At 41.4% G+C, this 24,210-nt stretch overlaps 1 protein-coding gene across 4 annotated transcripts in view; it reads right to left on the bottom strand.

The window, feature by feature from the left end:
• APP (amyloid beta precursor protein) overlaps window positions 1–24,210 on the bottom strand; it is a 311,674-nt gene that overhangs the window by 44,355 nt on the left and 243,109 nt on the right. For 2 of the 4 annotated variants that reach the window (XM_089659528.1, XM_089659529.1), the window contains exons 7-8: window positions 23,745–23,912; window positions 4,876–5,009 (exon numbers count right to left, since the gene is read on the bottom strand). In XM_089659528.1, the coding sequence (XP_089515654.1) occupies window positions 4,876–5,009; window positions 23,745–23,912 (302 nt within the window). The remainder of the gene's footprint in view (window positions 1–4,875; window positions 5,010–23,744; window positions 23,913–24,210) is intronic. The other 2 variants (XM_089659531.1, XM_089659532.1) reach the window with 1 other exon arrangement.

The following is a 24,210-nucleotide window of genomic DNA, read 5'->3' as shown; positions in this document are numbered from 1 at the left end:
CCAATCAGCTTCTAGCTCTCATTTTCTAGTGCAGGTTGGAGAACAAAAACCCCTGAACGGCTGCTGAAAGCATGTCTATTTAATTTCCTTTAGTTTTTGTTTATAAGGTTCATTGTCATTGAGTAGTCAATGCATTTTCTATGGCCTCTGTGTTATTACCTGGAAACAATAACCTGCAGTGTTCCAGCTTAGTCATTCATCTTTTACTATATATTGCCAGGTACAAAAGTCCAATTTTCCATTACACAGCATGAGCAGGCATTGTAGCAATAAGCCAAAAGCAAAAAAAATCCTCCCCCTCTACTGATCATGGGCAGAGAGGATTGCTGTGACAGCCCTTTTCTGAGTCTATTTGTCCTCGTACAGTAATCAGAATTCATCAGAGGTCATAACAAACAAGCATAATAAAAGGGCCAGGGAAGCCTTTAAATCATAAGACAGTGTAAGGTCTGCGGTCCCCGCTGTCCAAAGGACGCACTGCAGATACAGAAAGCGGTGATAAATTCCTGTACATTCTACAGCTTCCTTTTCACCGCAACACTTTTATTAATGTAGACGGATGCTGCTGCCTTCTTGTCACACCGTTATTTATCCCGCGGCACAGACGGACTAAGAAAAGGAAACTGAAGTGTATAATACAAAGTGTCTTCTTGCTGCTAGAGTGTTACAAAGAAGGGTGACCAACTGGGACTACTGCACCATGTCTACCCTTATAAAACAACACACTTCAATTTTTTTCTCCGCATTCTGTACCTCAAGGGATAAAGTGAATGCATTACTTTATCCCACGTTGCGACATGCTTTGTAAGCCTAGCTTGGAGGCTGGACAGGGTGTTCCTGCAGTGGTTCAACAATCTGGCTAGCAAGGAGATGGCTGCTTGGCACCTGACTTGGTGGCACCTGACTTGGCTTCAAGCATTTGTCTGAAACAAGCACGGCAAGAGGAATGCAGACGGATGGGAGGCAAGCCCCCCCCTTACTATGCATTTCGCTTGCTGATGTTTGTTTCGGGCAAATGCTTGGAGCCAAGTCAAATGCTGGTTATCAAGCAGCCATCTCATTACTAGCTAGATTGTCAGATGGCCATGTAGGGAGTGGAGGAACTCTGTCCAACCTTGTAGCTAAACTTATAAAACAAGGAGCAACACCGAAAAAATACAAGAACTTTTTTCCCAGGAGAACAGAACACTGCAAAAAATTGAAGTGAGTGCTCTGCTTTAAAGGAAATCAATCATTAAACAAATTCACAGGTTGCCATAGCTGACCTGCTGAAATTGCTAGTGGTTTGGCTAACATGCTAATCTTCTGGATTCAATATTTTCTAGGCCACTTAACTGGAACAAGAATGCAGATGACTTAAAGCGGAACTCCACCCAAAAGGGGAAGTTACGCTTTAAGGGCTGCTCCCCATTAAGGATTGGCACCTTTGGGGGGCGGGTACCTGAATTAGACAGGTACCCGCTTCCACTTCCAGTCTGATCAACTAGGTGATCGGAAGCGGAAGGTGTCCTTCCTCCCTGTAGTCTTTCGGGACACGTGACAGGTCCCAGAAGACTACAGGACCATTCATGAAACGCAGCGCTACTCGTGCATGCGCAGTGGGTACTTGCGGCTTCACAGCCGGGTGTCCACACTGAAGATGCCGGCCTCCTGGAATACAGGACGGCCGGTGAAACGGGCTGCAGGGGACACACCGTGGGATCGTGGGACAGGTAAGTGGCTGTTTTTTAAAAGTCAGCAGCTACAGCTTTTGTAGCTGCTGACTTCTTTTCTGACAGTGTGAGTGGAACTCCGCTTTAACAAAGATGACTCTGAACTTACTGGCTGCATGCTTGTTTTGGGTCAGTTAACTGGAAAAGCATTGGAGCTAGAGAATTAGCAAGACAGCCAGAATCATATTTTCAGATGAAAATTTCTCTTGTATTTCTCTCACAACAGGTGCCCTTTAAAATGACGCCATCTATACACCCAATAAAGTACTAGACCTTTCACATGTGTTTAGATATAGGTCAGGTATGTACATTGATCTCAGGCTTTACAAATGTAATTCTTATGTGAGATTTGTATATGAATAAACTGCAAATGAAAGTGCAAAATCCAAACGCACGCGTTCCTGCGTCAAAAATGGCTGTGTGTATAAGTGGGTGCTGTGGCGACTGTCGGCTGGAACCAAACAGAATCAGCAAGGGAGAATGTCAGCAGCTCACCGAGGATCACCAATATGGGGCCAAAGGTTTTAATGAACGATCACATAGTTACAGCAAGGTGCAGTTTGTTTCTTTTACTTATATATTTATTACAGGTACTTATATAGCGCCGTCAGTTTACACAGCGCTTTATCATATATTGTAAATTTACATCAGTCCCTAACCCTCAAAGAGCTTACAATCTAAGCTCACCAGTCCTTTTTTTAAATTCATCTATCACCAAAAAAAAAAAATAAATAAAAAAAAAAGCACCCAGGCACACTGTAATGGACTGTTTTCCTGAGCTCTGAAAAGAAGGGGCAAAGAAATACATTTTTCTGATGAAGCAGAATTAAAAAACATAATAGTGAGTGATCGGTGTCATCTGACAGTAACCACCAGTGGAGTTAATGCACTTGTTCACTGTCCCTACGACTGGCCATGCTTTGCTGATTCAGCAGAAATTGACTGAAATTTAAGCTAACATTTGAGCTTTTATTGGCCCTGTTGGTACCACCCAGCTCAACAAACTCCGAATGGCAAAAAAAAGGATCAAGGTGGGAAATTGTCCGTTGATAATGGAATTAGTGTTTGGGTATTCAGACAGCCGCAGGTGCTACAGCTCTCTGAATACAGTCCACAAGGGAGATTCCGCCATCAATGCTATATAGCATGAGTGGAGGAATCTAATAGATTTCACTCATTCAGCATGTGGGCTGAACAGTTGAAAACTATGCCTGCAAGGAAATCATAAATGTAATAGTAAAGGCCTTAATATAAAGTGTGCATGGTTCATGGTGTGTTACCATGAATACATGCCATGTCCATACTCACACAGATTTGTGTGCACACATGTGCAGGTGTACTTGAATGCATATGAGTAATAAAGCAGTTTAATGTAGTAGATCTGTGTGCTGGTGTTGGTAGATTTCATATTTATAGTAAACTTAAAAGTTTATCTTTACCCTACAGGTAAGCTTACAAACGTTTACCTATAGTTGCCTTTGGAATAGCTTTAACTTGTGCCATTTAGTAGACATGGCCACTGCCTCCGGCCAATGATGGCACTGGCACATGTGCAGTAATCTCTGCATCTACAGAACACTAAATGTGCTGTGAATGCAGAGAGGGCCGTGCTGTGATGGTGGCTCCCATGTGCAGATGTGACGTTATCGCAGCCAAACAGCTGGAAAGCGCAAACCCAAAAGGAAGACTGGGCGAAGATGGGAGCGCCAGAAGCAGTGACAGCTCAGTGCTGGAGGGCTCCACGTAAAAGAGAAGTCTGTCATAATGTGCTAGCATGTGGTGCATACTAGTACATTGACAATTAAATACAGTGTACCCTTCCCTTATTCACAAACTTCCCCAAAACGCATATAAACACTTTAAACCCCAAAACGTGTACTAATCTTATGAAGTATGCTTAGTATCCCAAGTATAAATACAAATAAACCCCCCTAGTGCAAAATAATGACAAATATGGTGTACCCTTCCCTTATTCACAAACTTCCCCAAAACGCATATAAACACTTTAAACCCCAAAAAGTGTGATAATCTTATGAAATATGCCTAGTATCCCAAGTATAAATACAGATATAATAAGTGCTCAAAACAAAAACCAAAAAACACACAAGTCCCAAAATAATAAATTAGTCCTTCAAAATATCCTAGATTGTAAGCTCGAAAGAGCAGGACCCTCGATCCCCTCATGTTTTGCATTGTATTGGTATTGTTCTGTCACATGTTCTGTCCCCCTTTGTAATGTACAGCGCTGAGCGAACCATTGGCGCTTTATAAATACTGTATAATAATAATAATAATAATATCAAAGTCATTCAAAATCAACCTCCAGGCGAAGACAGCCTCCAAAGTAATTTCTGAAACCAAAAAAAAAAACTTTTTTTGAGGCTTTTTTGGTTTCAGAAATTACTTTGGAGGCCGTCTTCACCTGGAGGTTAATTTTGAGATTTTGCATGACTTTGATATTCTGAAGGACTAATTTATTATTTTGGGACTTGAGTGGTTTTTGTTTTGAGCACTTATTATAGCTGTATTTATACTTGGGATACTAAGCATATTTCATAAGATTATCACACTTTTTGGGGTTTAAAGTGTTTATATGCGTTTTGGGGAAGTTTGTGAATAAGGGAAGGGTACACCGTATTTGATTGTCATTATTTTGCATTGGGGGGGTTTATTTGTATTTATACTTGGGATACTAAGCATACTTCATAAAAAAATACTAGTACATTGTAGCATTAACCTGCAGGAGGACCATTTTAATGTTTTTTTTTTCCTTTTAGACTTCACTCCCAATTTGAGTATTCTCTAATTTGCCCTGATTTTAACCTCCCCATTAATGTATTAAAATTCAAACTGTAATACTAAAACATGCAAATTAAGGATTTAAATACAAAAGGAACTATGCAAGATTTGAGAAAATTCAGATTTTTTCAGAATATTTGTTGTCTTCCCATCTAAACATGTCAGGGACTGGCAGTTCCCAGGCTGATCATTGAGAATCTAAATTCAGAGTTATTCCCCTGTGACTCTATGAGGAAAAGACTGTGTTCCTGCTACATTAGTGTGTGAGACCGGTACTGAGTGGGAACTATTGAGCCCACTGTCCAGCTAAGTACTGGGCCTTGGAAGTGGTGGGTGTCTTATTTTTAAATGTGCAGAAAATTACCTCAGACATCCTCTCTCTGTGTTTGCCTTCCAGCCTCTCCTTGGCCTTCTGGAATCGGTCATGTTCATTTTCATCATTGGGAATCTCTAGGTACTTGTCCACAGCATCTGGAGTGCTTGCAGCAGTGGTAGGAACTAGAGGAAAGGAAGAGGATAAAAAGTGACAAAAATCACACACCAAAATACTCCATGGTTGTTATCTTCTCGAACTGAACATTTATTGGTTGTTAGAACATGCAGCCATGGTGTTAGATGAGAATGAAGATAACCGAATAGTCAGAGGGTAACTCCTACATGGTGCAGCCATTAGCCACCAGCCCAGCACCAGTACTAGCTCTTGTGCAGGATGCACCTGGCCAGCTTAACACACAAATGTCTTGAGACCCACCAATGCCTGAGGTGAATAATGGCTCTTCACAGTAGCTGTATAGGAACTGCCGCTGACAGAGCTAAGAGCCAATCTGTACACTGGGCCTCAATTATTAGATAGGTTTTAATAAAAATGACTGTTTTCTGATACCTGCATAAATCATTCTTTTTCTATTTGGCATTACTCGTGTTGTTCACCACAGTTACCATGGCTTGGAATACTATTCTGTTGACATTCTGTTTCTAAATATCTTCATGGACTTGATGTGAAATTGCACCACCCTCATCATCTTACAATATTTTTTCTCATTCACATTTCTCTTTCTATACCTAAAGGCCCAATTCTCAGCAATCTCTTCCCAACCCTCTTCCTTTCCGATCACAGCTCCGTAATTGTATATCCATTTCTGTACCTCACCTACCCTACCATGTTATACCAAACAATAATTTCCAAGGCCCCTTTCATGTGAAAGGTCTGATCACATCAGTTTTTCAGGCACACCTGATGGGAAAGTCTATTCATCCCTATGGACCTGTGGGTGTAAACAGACTTGTGTCTGTTAACACCTACCTATCCCTGGTCCAATCCAGTATGCTAATAAAAATAAAAAAATGGAAGGGGATACATCCTCAGTCTGTTCAGTCAGGTGTAAACGGACTGCGGAGTCCTGTCCGTTGAACAAGGTGGGCTCTGTCCATGTTCACTCTGCAGAAACAGAGCAGACATGGATGGCTTATTCCCTGCTGCTGCTCTAAACAGATTTCACCCTATGTGAAAGGGGCCTTGCTCTTCGTTTCCATGTTTGAGGTCATTGAGGATGTTCCAGACTCCTACAGGCTACTCCTTATACCTCTGCAGTTATATCAGGCCTGCAGTTCTGGAAGTCTCCCTGAAATTTTGTTCTACCTTACTTACATTTATACAATATACTGTATGTTGAAAAATACCTTTGTCATCATCTTGTTACTTTGACTTACATTGTGTTCTTTCTGAATTACAACCATAAAGTCTCGTTTGCATTCATATGCCTTTCCTGGTTGCCATGTGCTGTACCTGGTTTATATACTGAATCTTTTTATACCTTTCTGCTATTGAATAAAACTAAATAAAAAAAAAATTACTATTTCAAGAGATCCTGTCACCCTCTCCACTCAGGCACCTAGTGATTGCATTATTGGAGGTCAAATTATTTATTTCAGGTACTTATATAGCGCCGTCAATTTACGCAGCGCTTTACATATATATTGTACATTCACATCGGTCCCTAACCCTCGAGGGGCGTACAATCTATGGTCCCTAACTCACATTCATATACAAGGGCCAATTTAGATAGGATCCAATTAATCTACCAGCATGTCTTTGGAGTGTGGGAGGAAACCGGAGTACCTGGAGGAAACCCACACAGGCACAGGGAGAACATGCAAACTCCACGCAGGAGGTGCCGTGGCTGGGATTCGAACCAACGACCCTAGTACTGCCATATTTCTCATTTTGGAACCACAGGGTGTTTTGTGGGGGCTGCAATGGACGATGAAGTGGCAGGAAAGCACTGTTAAGGTGAGTAAAACTTGGTCAGATGTGGTCTTTGAAGAGACCCTGTCATTTTGCCTGTCATCTTCTTCTAACATGTGCCCTCCTGGCTGCTATAACACACTTTGTTCTGATGAGGAGCTGGAGACGGGAGCACAGCGGCAAAAACCTCTGTGCTGCTCAATTTCCAGCACCTCTCTATACATACACTGTACATTGCCATGCTATCATAATTTAAGCACTCATCTGTACTCTGTTTACATAGCAAGTGAAGCACAGCACACAATATTCTCCACATCGGGAAGAAATAATTGGTATTGCAGAAGTTTTCTGGAACATTGCAGGTCACCAGAAAGTTACAGCGAAACCCTTCTGGGTTCCTGATCATTATGTTGGAGATTTTCTCTCGCCAGAGCAGAATAATATTTGCTATTGCAATTTATCTGCCTTTGATGTTTATGCCGTTTCCAAAACGCTGAACTATTGCCCAATGCCAGCAGCCAACCGGCCTAACAAAATTATCTATACTACAGCATCCTCGCAGTTAAAGAACTCTTCTATTAAGTCCAAAATGTATTTTGGAAAGTGCTGAAATAATAAAGGATCTGAATCAATTTACTTTAGTATTTTTATGTTTATATATTTTAATAATTGACAAAGCATTCTCAAAGCATTATGGGTCAGCTAAAGAAGAGGTTTGCCCTAAGGCAGGCCATAGACGGGCCGTTTATCGGCCGCATGTTCGGCTGATAAAGGAAAAATTGGTTGGCCCCGTTGCCGATGCTGCCACCAATGTCCAAGAAAAACGGCCGTTTTTTGTGGATTTTCCAGCATGACCGATAAAAATAAATGTCAAGATCCACGAAAAACGGCCAACGGGCTGGCCCCACTAACGGTGTGAATATCAACTGATTTTGCAAGCGGACGAAAATTCGGCCGACAAACAACCCATCTATGACCTGCATAAAGCTCCCTTTCTGCCTTATTAAAACCTCCTACTGAGCCTTCTGATAAGGGATGAGACACCATTGGAGTTCTGAAAACAATAGACTTCTCTTGGAACTTCAGAGTTCCAAAAAAAAAAAAACTCCGATAACAGCGAAGGTCTCTGTGCAAATACCAAATACTACAAATTAAATGATGTATGAATTTCCCTATTTCCTTCCCAAGAAAACTTATAATCCAGAGACTGCTAGAGAGACAGGAGTAAAGATACGAAAAAATTGCTGGCCACCTCCTGCAAATGCCAGAGGTAGCACTTACAATACCTTAACCACTTCCCGACCGGCCGTTGCATATAAACGGTCGGACGGTGGCACTGCAGGGTCGGGTGGCCGTCTATAAACGGCCTCCCCGCACCCTGCTTGTGCGCGCTCCCTGGGAGCGCGCAGCACCGCGATCCGGTGCCCGCTGTGTCCTCCGGACACAGTGAAACACCGATCGTCGGACGGGACCTCTGTACGAGGTCCCGATCATGTGATCACTGATTGGCCAATCAGTTATCACATGCAAAGTAGTAAGCAAGATGTCACTTGTGACATCATTGCTTACTATGTGTGAAATCTGTGAATGATCACAGAGGTCACATGGTACAAGCCTATTCACAACAGGCTTCTACCATGTGACAAGCTGTGACCAATCACAGCTCAGTCAGTACTTCTCAATGAGTGCATGAATGCACACAGAGAGAAAGAGAAATGATTGCTTTTACATCCTATATGGTTGTAAAAGCAATGTGTAAAAAAAAAAAAAAAAAATCATCACCCCCCACAAGTAGTACAGTGTCACCATGGTGACACTGTACTGCTAGGGTGACAGTATGTAAAAAAAAAATAAAAAAAATAAAAAATAATAATATAAAAAAATAAAATAAAAATGTAAAAAAAAATGTTTAAAAATTATAATTTTTGTTAAACTAATTTGTATTTTTTTTTTTACTAAAAAGATAACTGAATCAATTTTGGCAAAGATTTATGATGAAATATTATTTATTTGCAAAATTTTATAAAAAAAACACTTATCAAAATTTTTGGACTTTTTCATTTACATAGCAAAAAAAATAAAAATCCCAGCGGTGAATAAATACCACCAAAATAAAGCCTTATCTGTTTAAAAAAAATGGTAAAAAATTCATTTGGGTACAGCGTTGCATGACCGCGTAATTGTCATTCAAAGCGTGATAGCGCTGAAAGCTGAAAATTGCCCTGGTCAGGAAGGGGGTAAAAGTGTCCGGTCTTGAAGTGGTTAAGGATTTTCTTTTTTTGGGAAAATATGTCATACACACAGGTCAACGCAGATGGGCAAACCAGTGACAATTACATGAGTGCCGACATGTACAGACATTCACTTGTGTGGGCGGCTGTACACAGCACCTGCTCTTGGAAAGGGGTTGTGTGAAAAAGATTAAAGCTGGCTACACATGGGTCATTTTTTTTTTTTCATTCAACTGAAAGGGCTCGATTCCCCCGTCCACACATTCAAAGTTGATGGGAGAATCCTTCCCGCTGCACAATTGCATTCTGACAGAGGGGAACTCCCCCCCCCCCCCCCTGTCAAAATATATGGATCAGCTCCGTTGCCTATCGCCTGCAGTGGTAGAACAGAAGTCAATCCGTAGAGTGCCTTCTGTTCAACTTCAAGGCCACACATGGATCAAAATTCATCCGGCCCCTGTTGAACCAGCTGAATTATGACCAGCTTTAGTTAACTGTGTAGACTTTGTAAGATTACCACAATTGTTTTCTGGGTAGTCCTAAAAGTTCAATGATTGATTTCACTTGCTGACTGGAATACCTTTGCAACCCCTTCCCCACCTGTAGATCATAGACTGATGTTCTCCTGCTTCCCCTGATGTGTTGTGCTGAGGATATATTAGCATTTGACATTTGAGAGGTGGCTGCTGACGCTGTCCATGACTGTTACCTGCCAGACCCGGATGTCATTGACCGCTCCAGCCCCCACAAATAATTGGGAACTAATCAAGAGTGTTTCCTGACCAGGTGTTCATCATGTTCAGCTATAACAAAAGCTACTGTACATGCAGGTTGAAGCCCTCATTTAAAAGTGCTGTAGCTTAAAGGTGGCGGAGTGTTTAATACTGTAAATGTGTATATGTACAGTTGTATTCAAAATAATAGCAGTGTGTTGAAAAAAGTGAATAAAGCTCAAAATCCTTCTAATAGCTTTTATTTCCATACACACAAATGCATTGGGAACACTACACATTCTATTCCAAATCAAAACATGAAGAAAAATATATCAAATTTGTTTTGTTCTTCTAAAAAATTGAAAAGTGAATATTAGACTGTTCAAAAAAATAGCAGTGTTTGTATTCTTCTTTACAAACTCTAACATTCACTATATAAACTGAAAAATGTTTGAAGATTTTGCTTTCCTTTGAATCACTTAATGAATATTTAGTTGCATAAGCACTGTTTCTGAGAACTGCTGTACATCTGTGTTGCATGGAGTCAACCAACTTCTGGCCCCTGTGATCAGGTATTCCAGCCAGGATGATTGGACTACATTCCACAGTTCTTCTCTATTTCTTGGTTTTGCCTCAGAAACTGCATTTTTGATGTCACCCCACAAGTTGTCTATTGGATTAAGATCCGGGGATTGGGCTGGCCACTCCATAACGTCAATCTTGTTGGTCTGGAACCAAGATGTTGCAGGTTTACTGGTGTGTTTGGGGTCGTTGTCTTGTTGGAACACCTATTTCAAGGGCATTTCCTCTTCAGCATAACCTCTTCAAGTATTCTGATGTATTCAAACTGATCCATGATCCCTGGTATGCGATAAATAGGCCCAACACCGTAGTATGAGAAACATCCCCATATCATGATGCTTGTGCAACCATGCTTCACTGTCTTCACAGTGTACTGTGGCTTGAATTCAGTGTATGGGGGTCGTCTGACAAACTCTCTCCGGCCACTAGACCCAAAAAGAACAATCTTACTTTCATCAGTCCACAAAATGTTGCACCATTTCTCTTTAGGCCAGTCAATGTGCTCTTTGGCAAATTGTAACCTCTTCAGCACGTCTTTTTTTCAACAGTGGGACTTTGCGGGGGCTTCTTGCAGAGAACTTGGCTTCACATAGGCGTCTTCTAATTGTAACAGTACTCACAGGGAACTTTAGACCTTCTTTGATCTTCCTGGAGCTGATTGTTGGCCGAGTCCTTGCCATTTTGGCTATTCTTCTATCCATTCGAATGGTAGTTTTTCGCTTTCTTCCACGCCTTTCAGGTTTTGGTTGCCATTTTAAAGCATTTGCAATCATTTTAGCTGAGCAGCCTATCATTTTTTGCACTTCTTTATATGTTTTCCCCTCTCCAATCAATTTTTTAATCAAGGTATGCTGTTCTTCTGAACAATGTCTGGAATGACCCATTTTCCTCAGAATTTCAGAGAGAAATGCACTGTAACCAGCATGTACAACATTTGCTGCCTTCCTTCCATAAATAAGGGCAATAATTGCCACCCGTTTTTCAAAGAATGAATGACCTCACTAATAGAACTCCACACTGCTATTATTTTGAACATGCCCCTTTCAACTAGTGATTCAATTACACAGAATCAGCAGCATGCATGTCATGACTGTTGGATTTCTATTACTCTACTACACCTGCTAGTAAATTATTTGCCATGTAGAAATATAATTTCTACCAAAAACAGTGATTGATCAGGTTAGTGATGTCTGACTGCTATTATTCTGAACACAACTATACACACACATACATAATATATATATATTTATATTTATACACACACATACCATCACATTGTATATAAATGCACTCTGGTCCTAGAGTTATAGTCAACACTGCTAAATTTGGCTTGGGCATTGTTGACCTCTTGTCATACAAAGGGTTAATGAATAAGATGTACCCCCCTTGAACCTGTATATAGCATCCCTAATGGTAAAGGTAATCACTGACAAAGAAATGATAACCTGCAGCAATACATGGGAATAATTCTCTTATTGATTTGACCTCTAAGAAATGAATTCTGATTGGATGCTGTGGCCCGTTACACGTAGTGCTATCATTGTTATTGCATAGGAGCTTGAAGAACAGCGGGAAGCCTGCACTGTGACAGCATAACAGTGGAAAGAAAACACATTTTGTTTCTTGAATTTCCCCTCTGGAAGACATGCCTACAATCTTGCAATGTACTCATGTCTGATTTTCAAACACACACACCCACGCTACCAGAGTACAGTACTGAAAAAACAATAAGTAGTTATGGGTCTAGATTCCAAATCTGTCACGACTGCCAGACTAGTCAAGAGATTGTTACAACAGTGCTCTGCATCCAAGCTAACCTATATTTATCACTGACTGATTTTGGAAAGAAAAAAAAAAAAAACAATGTAAAATAACAATGTACTGCTCTTTTGTAGAGAGCATCATGTCAGCATATAGAAGAATATACACCTGATTTAGAGAGACGCGATATTAGCAAAAATTGAACTGCTAAAAAGAGGAGACAACAGAAGTAAAGGAGAAGACAGGTGCCATTAGAACAAGTGGTAGTAAAGTTATAATTACTGATCACCATCATAAACAGATTACCTCTTTATTCTCCAACAATCAATTCCATGTGGTGGTGTGCGATAATCGAGCAAAGATTTATTTATTTATTTTTTAATAAAGGGTCAGGCGCCATGTGCTGCTTGCATTTCCTCCTGTCATGGAGTCCTGTAATCAAGCACTGTAGTCTGGACACATTATTGACAAGTATTTTTGTGGCCTCATGATGACCCTGCAGTCCCCTAGAGCAGCAATCAACTCAGCCCAGATGCCTAATCTGGTCCGCTGCAAGATTTTATCAGTCTCTCTGAGGGGTACCCTGATGTAAAGGGGTACTCTGATGGGGACACTCATGTAAGGGGGACTCTGATCCACGGGGAGCTCCGAAGTAAGGGTGACTTTGATGGGGCTCTAATGTAAGAGGGGACTCCAATGGTCTCAAGTTTCTGTTGATCTACACTCACTGCCCACTTTATTAGGTACACCTAGCTAGTGCCAAGAAAATATCCCCCACACCATTACACCACCTGCCTGAACCATTGATACAAGGCAGGATGGGTCCATCCATATTGTTTACGCCAAATTCTGACCCTACCATCTAAATGGTGCAGCTAAAAATAAGACTCATCAGACCAGGCAACGTTTTTCTAATCTTCTATTGTCCAATTTTGGTGAGCCTGTGTGAATTGTAGCTTCCATCTCTTGTTCTTAGCTGACAGGAGTGGCACCTGATGTGGTCTTCTGCTACTATAGCCCATCTGGTTCAAGGTTTGACATCTTGTGAGTTCAGAGATGGTATTGCTGCTCACTGGATATTTTCTCTTTTTTGGACCAGTCTCTGTGAACTCTATAGAGATGGTTGTGTGTTTAAATCCCAGTAGATCAGCATTTTTTTTAAATACTCAGACCAGCCCATCTGGCACCAACAACCATGTCACATTCAAAGTCACTTAAACACCCTTTCTACCCCATTCTGATGCTCAGTTTGAACTTCAGCAAATCCTCTTCACCACGTCTAGATGCCTAAATGCATTGAGTTGTTGTCATGTGATTGGCTGATTAGAAATGTGTTACACCAAGAAATTGAACAGGTGTACCTAATAACGTGGCCAGTGAGTGTACATTGTATCATGCTGATTGCAAAAAAATTTAAGTAAAATGTATTTATTCATTTAAATTTGGTTTATTTATAAGATACATATTTTACATTATATCTGTATAATATAGGATGTGGCAAAAGAGAAGAGGAAAGAAAGATCTGGGCTCACCTAAAGCACGGAGTCCTGTTCTCAGAAAGCAGTTGTTCCCATTTGCTCCCCTTATAATACCATAAGGCTTGGACAGACACATGGCATAGGTTATATTACAACAGTGGTCTCCAAACTGTGGCCCGAGAACTGGATGTGGTCCTTTGCTTGCCTTTATCTGGTCCCTACGGCACTACTCCTCCAACTGGCACCAATGCTGGGGGTACTATTTCTTCTACTAACACCATTGATGGTGCACTATTCCTTCCACTAATGCTAACAGTGGGGCACTATTCCTCCCTATAAGACGAAATATGGGGCATTGTTTACTCCCACTGGCCACAGTACGTCCCCCCCTAAAGACTGATGAACAGTAATCTGGCCCTTTGTTTAGAATGTTTGGAGGCCCCTCTATTGGAAAAGCAACTCTTTGCCTGTTTCAATTTCAGTAATTGTAAGTTTTATCAAATCACACAGTTTCATTGGGATCACCTGAATATCATCTAGTTGGCTATGATATTGATCTATTTCATTTTCAACCACAAAAATGGTAGAACAATACCATTCTTTATCAAATTATGGCCATAGTATAATGATTGTAGACATAAATATTAATAAGGTTATATGGTAATTCTCCAGTCTTGACACTCACATCATTTATCAACTCTGTACTACTTCCTTGACGCTCATATGGCTATATCACATATTCTGCCTGATTTCAGAAAGCAGCAGTGAAAGGTTAAACTCATGCATTGCTAAGTATAGCGATACAGAGCTTAATGACAGACATTTACCCTCTATTACTATGAAATGAAGGTCTGCAGAGTGATCATTACGAGGCAGGTTAACACAGAGTTTCTCTCCTCGTTCAGCACTGAAGAAATTATGCTAAAGCACGTTCAGCAGCACAAAAAACTATATACAGTCCTGTGAAAATTTAAATACACCCCATTAAAACTGTTGACATTAACATATTTGAACAGGCAAACCTTAGAAAATGCCTACATATAAAAGGTGATACACTAAAAGAACACAAGAAAAATTTGTCTTTTCAATTTTTAATGAAAATATCAAATAGATGTTCTGTGAAAAACTAAGTAGAACCTTAGCATTAAAAACTGGTATTGCCCACTGTAGCAAAAGTGGCTTCTTGTATAACTACCCACCAGTCTCTGATATTTGACCACTTCTCGTGTAAAATTCCTTCATTTGCAAGTTGCAAAATCCCCATGAGAAATTTAAATGGTAATCAAATCAGGGCTTTGTCTTAGACTGTTCATAACCCTTTATTTCTTCTTTTTAGCCTTTTTTTGGCTAGTGCTTCAGACCATTAATGTGTTGGAAGACTTCAACTTTTGAACAGATGGCCTCACATTTTCATCATAATGCAGAATGTATATTTGAATTGATGACTGTGAGCCTAAGCCCTGAAGCCCCAAAGCAACCCCAAAGCACAATATTTCCATCACCATATTTCACAGATTAATAAGTTCCTTCTCCTAAAATAGTGTCTTTGGGTTGCAGCTAGCGTGTACAGTTACTGTAACCCAGTGTTTCTCAACTCCAGTCCTCATGGACCCCCAACAGGTCATGTTTTCAGGATTTCCCTCAGATGAAACAGCTGTGGCAATTACTAAGGCAGTGAAACTGATCAAATCACCTGTGCAAAATAATGGAAATCCTGAAAACATGACCTGTTGGGGGTGCATGAGGACTGGAGTTGAGAAACACTGCTGTAACCACATAATTTATATGTGTCTTTGCCTGTTTAAGGCCTCTCTGCGGCCTTCGATACAGTCGACCACCACCTCCTCCTCAAAAAACTATACTCCCTCGGCCTCAGAGATTCTGCTCTCTCCTGGCTCTCATCCTACCTGTCACAATGCTCTTTCAGCATTACCTATAATGCTACCACTTCCCCCTCACTGTTGGGGTCCCTCAAGGCTCTGTCCTCGGGCTCCTTCTCTTCTCCATCTACACCTCCTCCCTTGCCCAACTCATACACTCTCACGGCTTCAACTACCACCTCTATGCTGACGACAAACAAATCTATCTCTCAACCCCCCACCTCTCCCCCTTGGTCTCCGCCCGAATCACACACCTACTGAGTGACATATCAGACTGGATGTCGCTCCACTTCCTTAAACTGAACCTCTCCAAAACCGAGTTTCTTGTCTTCCCCCCCAGCCCGGACACCACCCCCCATTGACTTCTCCGTCACATCCAACAACGCCACCATCAAACTCGCCCCGCAGGCCAGAGTACTTGGTGTCATTCTGGACTCCAACCTATCCTTCCAGCCCCAAGTCAAATCTTTAACAAACTCGTGCAGACTCCACCTCCGCAACATCGCCAAAATACGCGCGTTCCTAACTCCAGAAACCACTAAACAGCTCATCCACTCCCTCATCATATCACGACTCGACTACTGCAACTCCCTCCTCACTGGCCTGCCTCGCCGCTGGCTATCCCCGCTGCAGTCGATCCTGAATACGGCTGCCAGACTCATTCACCTTTCCAACCGCTCCATTTCCGCCACCCCCCTCTGCCAATCCCTCCACTGGCTTCCGATTGTGCAACAGATCAAATTCAAAATCCTAACACTGACGTACAAAGCTGTCCACCATACTGCCCCAAATTACAACACTGTCCTAATATCCAAGTACCGCCCAGCACGCACACTCCGCTCCTCACAAGACCTCCTTCTCTCTAGTTCCCTGGTCTCCTCCTCCCATGCCCGCCTCCAGGACTTCTCCAGGGTGTCACCCATCCTCTGGAACTCCCTGCCCCAACCCATCAGATTATCACCTACTCTCCTCTCCTTTAGGTGCACCCTGAAAACCCATCTCTTCAGGGAAGCCTACCCCACCCCCTGCTAACTTGCTGACCTCCTCCACTCTTCCTACCACTACATCCCCCACAGCTATCTCCTCCTGTGCCACCATCCCCTCCCTCCTAGATTGTAAGCTCGAAAGAGCAGGGTCCTCAATCCCCTCATGTTTTGCATTGTATTGCTATTGTTCTGTCACATGTTCTGTCCCCCTTTGTAATGTACAGCGCTGAGCGAACTATTGGCGCTTTATAAATACTGTATAATAATAATAAAATAATAATGTTTTTTGGTCAGCAAAGGCTTTTACTTAACACACCTCCCATGCAGGTTGAATTTGTATAATTTGGTTCAGTGTGTACATGTATGCACTTTGACCTCGAATGTTGCAAAAGCTACCTGAACAACCTGAGTTTTTTTAAGTCTTCCTTTAGCATCAGGCAGTTAGCACTCACGTTAAATTTGCTGGCCAGACCATAGATCTACAGCAATTCACTGCTTACCAAATAATGAGACCTTATACATAGGAGGTCCACGTGTGCTTTTCTCAGCTTATGTGTCCTGGAATAGGCCAACCAATCCTAGAATCACAGAAGGTACTTGCTCCAATCTTAGAATATATCACCTCTCAGAATTCCAAACCTTGCAGCCTGCTCCTTTTACTGTGTGCCTTGCCCAGTGCTGCAAAGTCTCTGGCTGAAATTTTCAATCAATTTAAACTTTTGCCTGATAGATTTCCACAACTTTCTTTATGAGGACCTTAGGGAGCTCTATTGATCTTGGTATGAGGATACCACACAAATTAATATTAAAGAACACTGGACTCTTGAAGTCTAAGGTTTAAATAAGACAAGTTCTACCTACATATTTCCTAAGGAGGTTTTAATCATTGACAACTAATCTGGAATCATGGTTTCTCCTAATGGATTTGAAGTGGTGGCAAATGTAAAGATGTAAATCAAAAGATGCAGCGCTACAGAAGAGGAACACTATAAATAAATGAATGGATGTATAGATACAAATATGTATACACATGAATAAATAAATGAATAGAACGGGGGGGAGTCAGTGTCATCAGGCGGAGCAGGTCAGCTCTCCAGCACCCCCTGCCTCTCTGTGCACAGCGTCTCACCTGGAGGTGAGACGCTGTGCACAGAGAGGCAGGGGGGTGCTGGAGAGCTGACCTGCTCCGCCTGATGACACGGACTCCCCCCCCGTCCTGCAGCTACTCATCTCTCTGCTGGGAAAGGAACGTGTGTAGGCATTAAGGAGCAGTCCACAGGCTACCTTCCAAGGGATTACACAGTAATATCCAGGAGCTCTGGAGGGAGGCTATCATATTGCAGACCCCATCCTGACCAGCTGATGACTCCAAGGGAAATTTATATTTATAAACGCCCATTTAACTGTGCGTTCTGGTGAGTGTGCATTTCTTCAGCACTATTTCGCACAGCACCTGATTATCAGGAGGATATGAAATAGAGGAGAGCACTTGAAGTCACCTTGATATTATCATATGAACTGTTCTATTCATTTATTTATTCATGTGTATACATATTTGTATCTATACATCCATTCATTTATTTATAGTGTTCCTCTTCTGTAGCGCTGCATCTTTTGATTTATATTGTTTTTTTTTTTTTTGGGGGTTTATGGTTACCTGGTGCACAGCTGCTACTTTGCATTTATAGGTGCGCTCGTATACATTTTTTATCAAATGTAAAGATGTACTTTGCCATATGACAAATCTGCACTATTTAGATGTAGTAAACGACTATGCCATGTCAAGTTTATGTGTCGTGTTCAAGCAGAATTATAAAACTATAATTCTACCACTGTACAAAACTCTGGTTTGGCCAGATCTTGAGTATGTTGTCCAGTTCTGGTTCCCATTCCTCAGGAAGGATGTGCTTGAGCTGGAAAAAGTTCAGAGAAGGACAACCAAGCTAATAAGAAGACTATAGAACCTTCGTTATGAGGAATGGCTACAAATACTAAACTTCTTCTCCCAGGGGAAGAGAGATGCTTAAGAGAGGATATGATTGCAGTATAGTATACAAATCTTTAAATGGTAACTTTAACACTGGGAGTTCATTTGTTAACCTAAAGTTTCTAAAGAAGACACATGGCCACACAATGAAGTTGGAAAACAAACATTTCAATGTCAAACTGCGCAAGGGGTTCTTTACTGTTAAAGCGGTGAAGACTGTCAGCAGGGAGTTTAGAAAAAATAAAACAACTTTGAGAAGCGATCACAATGTAAAGGGATATGGAAAATGTTAGTGAAACACATACACTCAGTTTGAGCTTGGTGGATTGGTGTCTTCATTCAACCTTACCAACTATGATACTATGACCTTTATACATACATCTTTAGCTATATTTTACATGACTGTATATTCGTATAAGAAAAATACTTTCCCCAGAAGATAATTTTATTATTATTTAGACTGCCTAAAACCAACCTGTCACATACACAAGATGGAAGCAGGCAGTCTGAGGCTAAATCAATATTCTGAGCATGAATTTGACAGGAGTTGGTACATTTCTGAGGCACTCTGCTCTTCTTTACAAAAGTCCTGGCAAGAAGTCTGAATTCCCAGGATTTGTAACAAAATTACTTTAAAGGGAAATTAAAATATGTTTTGGTAAACAGTTATGTTCATTATTTAGAAGTCTTTTAAATAGTCACTTTAGAACTGTTTTTATAAGACTCGTTATCTGAACCTAAAAGGTGCACCCATAGCACAGGATTCACAGAGCACTATGGGTTTCTAAAAAGATGAAACAGCAGAAGCAGTCTCTCTTCCTAACAGCTGTCTGGACATACCAGGTAAAGAGACTGAGGTAGGGGAGAGATGTCACTACTGTGACTTCATGACGAACCATGTATAGGTAGGGTGAATGTACCCAAGTTGATTGATCAAACTTGGGTACAACTAGCCTTTCGGATTTTACATGCAACTATTGCTAGCAGCTATTATAACCACTAGCAGTAATTGATGTGTTCTCCCTGCAGGGGCAGCGCCTCCACACCGGTAGAACACAATGGCTCATCAGGAGGAATTCCCCCATCAACACTGACTGTGTTGATAGGGGAATTAAGTGATTCATCTATGGCCAACTTAAGTTATAGCTTGGGCTCTGTAAAACAGGCATTTTTCGTCAAAGCAGACCAAAAATGTGAATAGCATTTTTTTGGAGAAGCATACAATGGAAACCCCATGTTTTTCTTACTTCAGGTTAATCTTAAAATGTATGTCCATGCATTAATCACATTTAATCAGAAGCTTCACTCAACTTCTGTAGTGCATGCACCAATATTTTATTCCTTCATCTTATTAAAGTTGTGATAAAACAAATTTATAACTTACGATTAACATGAGTACAATTCTTGTAAAATTACTTCAGGGGCTGCTGCTGAGAGCTCAATTCCTATTGATGTAGGCATGCGCAAGAACAATATCTCCCAAGAGCCCTCCCCCTACGCACAGTGCGTGGGTAGGCTCTTGGGAGTCAAGGCACCAGAAATGTTTTGCTGGGAGGGAAATGAATGTATGCAAGTTTAGTTGGGGGGTGATATGTGGAGTTCTGTAGGCTTCCAGGTGGAACTGACAAAGCTGCTTGGCTATTCCGTGTAGTAAATGTTGTCAATCCAAACAGGAATTAAGGATCCCACTGTGTGTATATATATATATATATATATATATATATATATAGCTGATCAATGGGTATTTTTTTTTGTCTAGACATACAATTTGAGGATGTTTATATGAGAATTACAGAGGTTGCAATTTATAAACCCTCTTTTAGAGAATGTGACCTCCCTGTCATGCTGAAGCTATGGCTTCACTACTTTTTCAGCTGCTGACCTTGAACAAGTATAAGGAAAAGGAATGCTGACACTTTTGTCACACTCACTGCATGATTGTATTGGGTCTGTGACTCAAAAGTAGAGCAGCTAAGCAACTAGCATTTTCTTTAGGAGGCCAACAATGGCAGCCCCAGCCACCATACTTCTTGAAGCGTCACTAACATTTAATTGCCAATTTGAGGTAGTGTCAAGGACCTCATCATGCATGCTCCCTTGGCTCCAACACAAAAAAGTGGTAAAACTCCATGCAATTGTAAACCACATAGGTAATTTCTTTTATACGCTTATCTTTGTCTTGGCCACTATGCATGACAAAGCTGGAGACAATTCCTTCTTTAGGTAGAATAAAAGATGAGGCCTAGCAAAAGTAAACAAATTAGATAATAGAAAAAAATGAGAATAGTATTCTATTACTTACAATAACTATAGATAGACATTAAAACCATGAACATGAATAATTTTCTCATTTATGTCTAGCTGTTTGAATTTATAAAAGGTATGAAAGGACCATTATACAGTAAGAGTGTTGTTAACTATGCACGACATTATTTAATGACTCTCGCCTATCTATGAGTGTTTGTTTGGGACCTAAAGGAGCAATATAATTTGAAATATAACAAAAAGTGGAAACAATGAAAAAGTTCTTGACAGCTACCAGTAAAATATGACTTTCCTCTAATATGTTTTCCATTATTTTCACTGCCTATTTCCCAACGACAAAACCACCCTGCTCCATTCACATAAAATATGAAGTTAATTTCAGCATTTATCACCTTAATTAGCTTTACTAAGTGCATCTTCATAAATTTCCACACACAAACTCTTCCAGAGGTACACAGGAACAATAACTATATCGCTGAAGACAAACTACCAAAAAAAAGCAGCTTTCAAAGCGTCCCGAAGGCAGAGAGTGTTAGTGCCTTGCAAATGTTATCCAAACATCCAAACTGTTAATCAACACACAAGAGGTAAATTTACAAAGACACGTGCATCGAGCGTCAGTGCAGAATGAGATGTGGCTAGAAAAAAAAAAAAAAAAAGATAGAATAATGGCTTCCATTTTATTTTCCTTATCTCCCCACCCTAGTGGTAAGGCAGGTTGAAGTACTAAAATGACATAAGCAAAATCTTTAGGTTCTTGGCTCCACCCAAAAGTCACGACTATTACAAGGGCTCCATGAAATGACAGAGAGCAGGGGTCTCCAAACTTATCAAGCAAAGGGCCAGTTTACTGTACTTCAGACTTTAGGGGCAGACTGTGGCCAGTGGGAGTACAAAATGTCCTTCCTTCATTGGGAGCAAACAAATCTCAGTCTTTGGTATGGGGGGGGGGGGGAATAGTGCCCCATCGTTGGTGTCAGTGGAGGGCATAGTGCCCCAGGGGCCAGATAAAAGCAAACAAAGGGCCTCATTTGGCCCCTAGGATGCAGTTTGAAGACCACTGTTCTATAGAAAGTAATAGGAGTGAGATTTCCCTGCTTGGCTTTCTAATGGCTTCAGTGAAAAGCCATGATGAAAAGTACAGCAAATGTATCTTGCCGCAAAAGGCCATGATTTATATTAAATGCCAGTTGGATATTTAATATAAATGGGTGCAGTGATCCTTCTAAAGACAACCTGTACTTTGCCCACGCAGGGCAAAGCAAAAGGTTCATTTATATGCCACCTTTTCCTAGCTGCACAAGCTTTTTTTACATTGACCATACAATTACAATCTAATTTTGCAATCCAAATTAGATCTACCAACAAGTGCAAGGGCCTGCCTACCTGGATACAAAATGATTGGATAGCGAAGGATAGGTCCTAGGATTACATCATTTTGGTAAATCTAAAGTCATTTGTTCAGAGGTTGTAACATGTGGAGAGCCTTAGTCCCGGGCGCCTCTCCATTTGGCTGCTGGGAACAAAGAGGAAGCCTTAGAGCTTTTATAGTGCTGACAGTGCTGGGTGTTTGAGCTAAAGGCAAAAAAGGAGTGTTATAACCACTGACCTATTTTGGCATCCCAGTTGTCCCACACTGGTGAGATTTCCCTTCACATTCTGCCCCACAGTAAAAACAGAAAGTGACAGGAAATCTCTGGTCATCACCAGGGTCTCCAGAACTAGTGTCCTCAATGGAACATTTCCCCTCTAGTCTTGCTCTGGTGAACAACCAAAATTTTGGGTTTCTTTCATTCTCGATGATGGTAAACAGGATGAACAGAGAGGGTGGATCTCTCCCTAATGGGAACACAGACAGCACTACAAATCTGAAAGGTGTTCTAATCCTTCTTCATTCTATTAAAAACTAGAAAAAAGTTTTACCTTTAGTTATACTTTGAGCAAGCCTGTGACTTTACTCTACATGGGCAAAACCTTTAAAAAGCTAAACTTCTGACAAACCTGTTTCAGGTTTTGGATAGTGAGAGGTCAAAAATCATGTCAACATTCAATTGCAGTTTTATCCCCATTGCAGAGATTTCTCCTCACTCAGACATAATAGGACATGAAGAGAATTCACTCCCCACCCCCTGCTCAGGGGCGTATTTACCACAAGGCAAACAAGGCATTTGCATTTTTCAGGGGGGCAGCACCGCCACCCAGAAGAAGGGACGGAAGAAAAGACACACGTGGCATGGGGAGCAGGTAGGATGAAAGAGGCTGTAGGCTACTTGACGGTGTATGCAGAGCCTGACTCTCATTCCCAGGGATGTCCAGAGCTGCGAAGGAGAGTGTCTCTCTTTCTCTAGCGCCGGGGAGGAGGGGTTGCTGGTGTTTGGAGAGAGGTGGTAGTGGTAGCCTCTCTTAGAAAGGGACAGGGGTGTTGTTGGTCAATCAATGTCAGGCTCTCTCTGCGGGGAGGGGGGGGGATTTTTGTGTTGCCTAGGGCAGCACAAAACCTAAATACGCCACTGCCCCCCGCCCCAAGTGTGGGCACAGGCAGAAGGAAAAACAGTTTTTTAGCTTTCAAATAGAGTGATGAAAATGTAAAACTTTTCTCAGGGTTTCACTGTTGTCTGTACCTCTATTCAGGAGATATCTTCTCACTTTCCTGCCAGGTGAAAGGTTTCAGACATGAGGGGAAATCTCAAATGGGACACAGACAACATTAAAAACTGCCTCTGAATATACACCTGTCTAAAGTGAAAAAGCGGTTGCCAATGATCAGCTAAATTTACTGCACTGGGTACATAATGCTGCATTTTGAATTTTAGGTGAACTAGTGTAGGATGAACATCCATTAATAAATTAATCACAGTGAGATCTGCACTTGATAGCCCTTGAATAACTCTATGCATCGTCTTTGTAAATTCCCCATAGGATGCAGACTGGCTGTTTATCGTGCTTCCACAGAAAGCAATTAATAGGACACAAAGGTGACAGAGGAGGTTAACACCGGGAAGTGGTGAGGTTAGTTACAAGGCAGGTCGGTTTCCAGGAAGTGACTTGTTATCGGGAACAGAGGCTGTGGCAACAGGCTGCCACAGGTCAAGAAAGACCACTTACTGACGTTGCCACAGACTGCCAGGCAGTATTCCTCGGAATCAAAGTTGTTGCGGTTGCCACCGCAGCCTCCATATATGAACGGTACGCATTTCCTCTCCGTGACATCATAGTACCATCGGGTGATCATTGCTCGGCAAGGGCCAGTCTCAGCTTGCTCAGAACACACCTCTATTTGCAAAATGTGGAGGAACCCAATTTAGTTTGAAAGCAGCATGGCATACAAACACAGCTAAAACAATTTTCAGGTCAGGTTCACCAACAACTGATATCTCGATTAGGATAGAAGCTGAAATATCCATTGATTTCTGATTTTCTGATGCTCCCAGCTATGCCCCTTTTCACACTGGAGACCCTCACCTCCTGCGGCATTTAAAACATAAAACCGGTAAAACAAAATCCAGTGGGAAAAGGCTAAGCCAATACCTATTTGTTGGAGAAGGCAGACAAATTCTGGTGTACAGATCTC

This window comes from Staurois parvus, unplaced genomic scaffold (genome assembly GCF_062004578.1).
Source record: "Staurois parvus isolate SC_StPar_1 unplaced genomic scaffold, SC_StPar_1.0 ptg001162l, whole genome shotgun sequence".
In the NCBI taxonomy this organism is placed as follows: domain Eukaryota; kingdom Metazoa; phylum Chordata; class Amphibia; order Anura; family Ranidae; genus Staurois; species Staurois parvus.
This window is presented reverse-complemented; position numbering and strand designations above follow the sequence as displayed.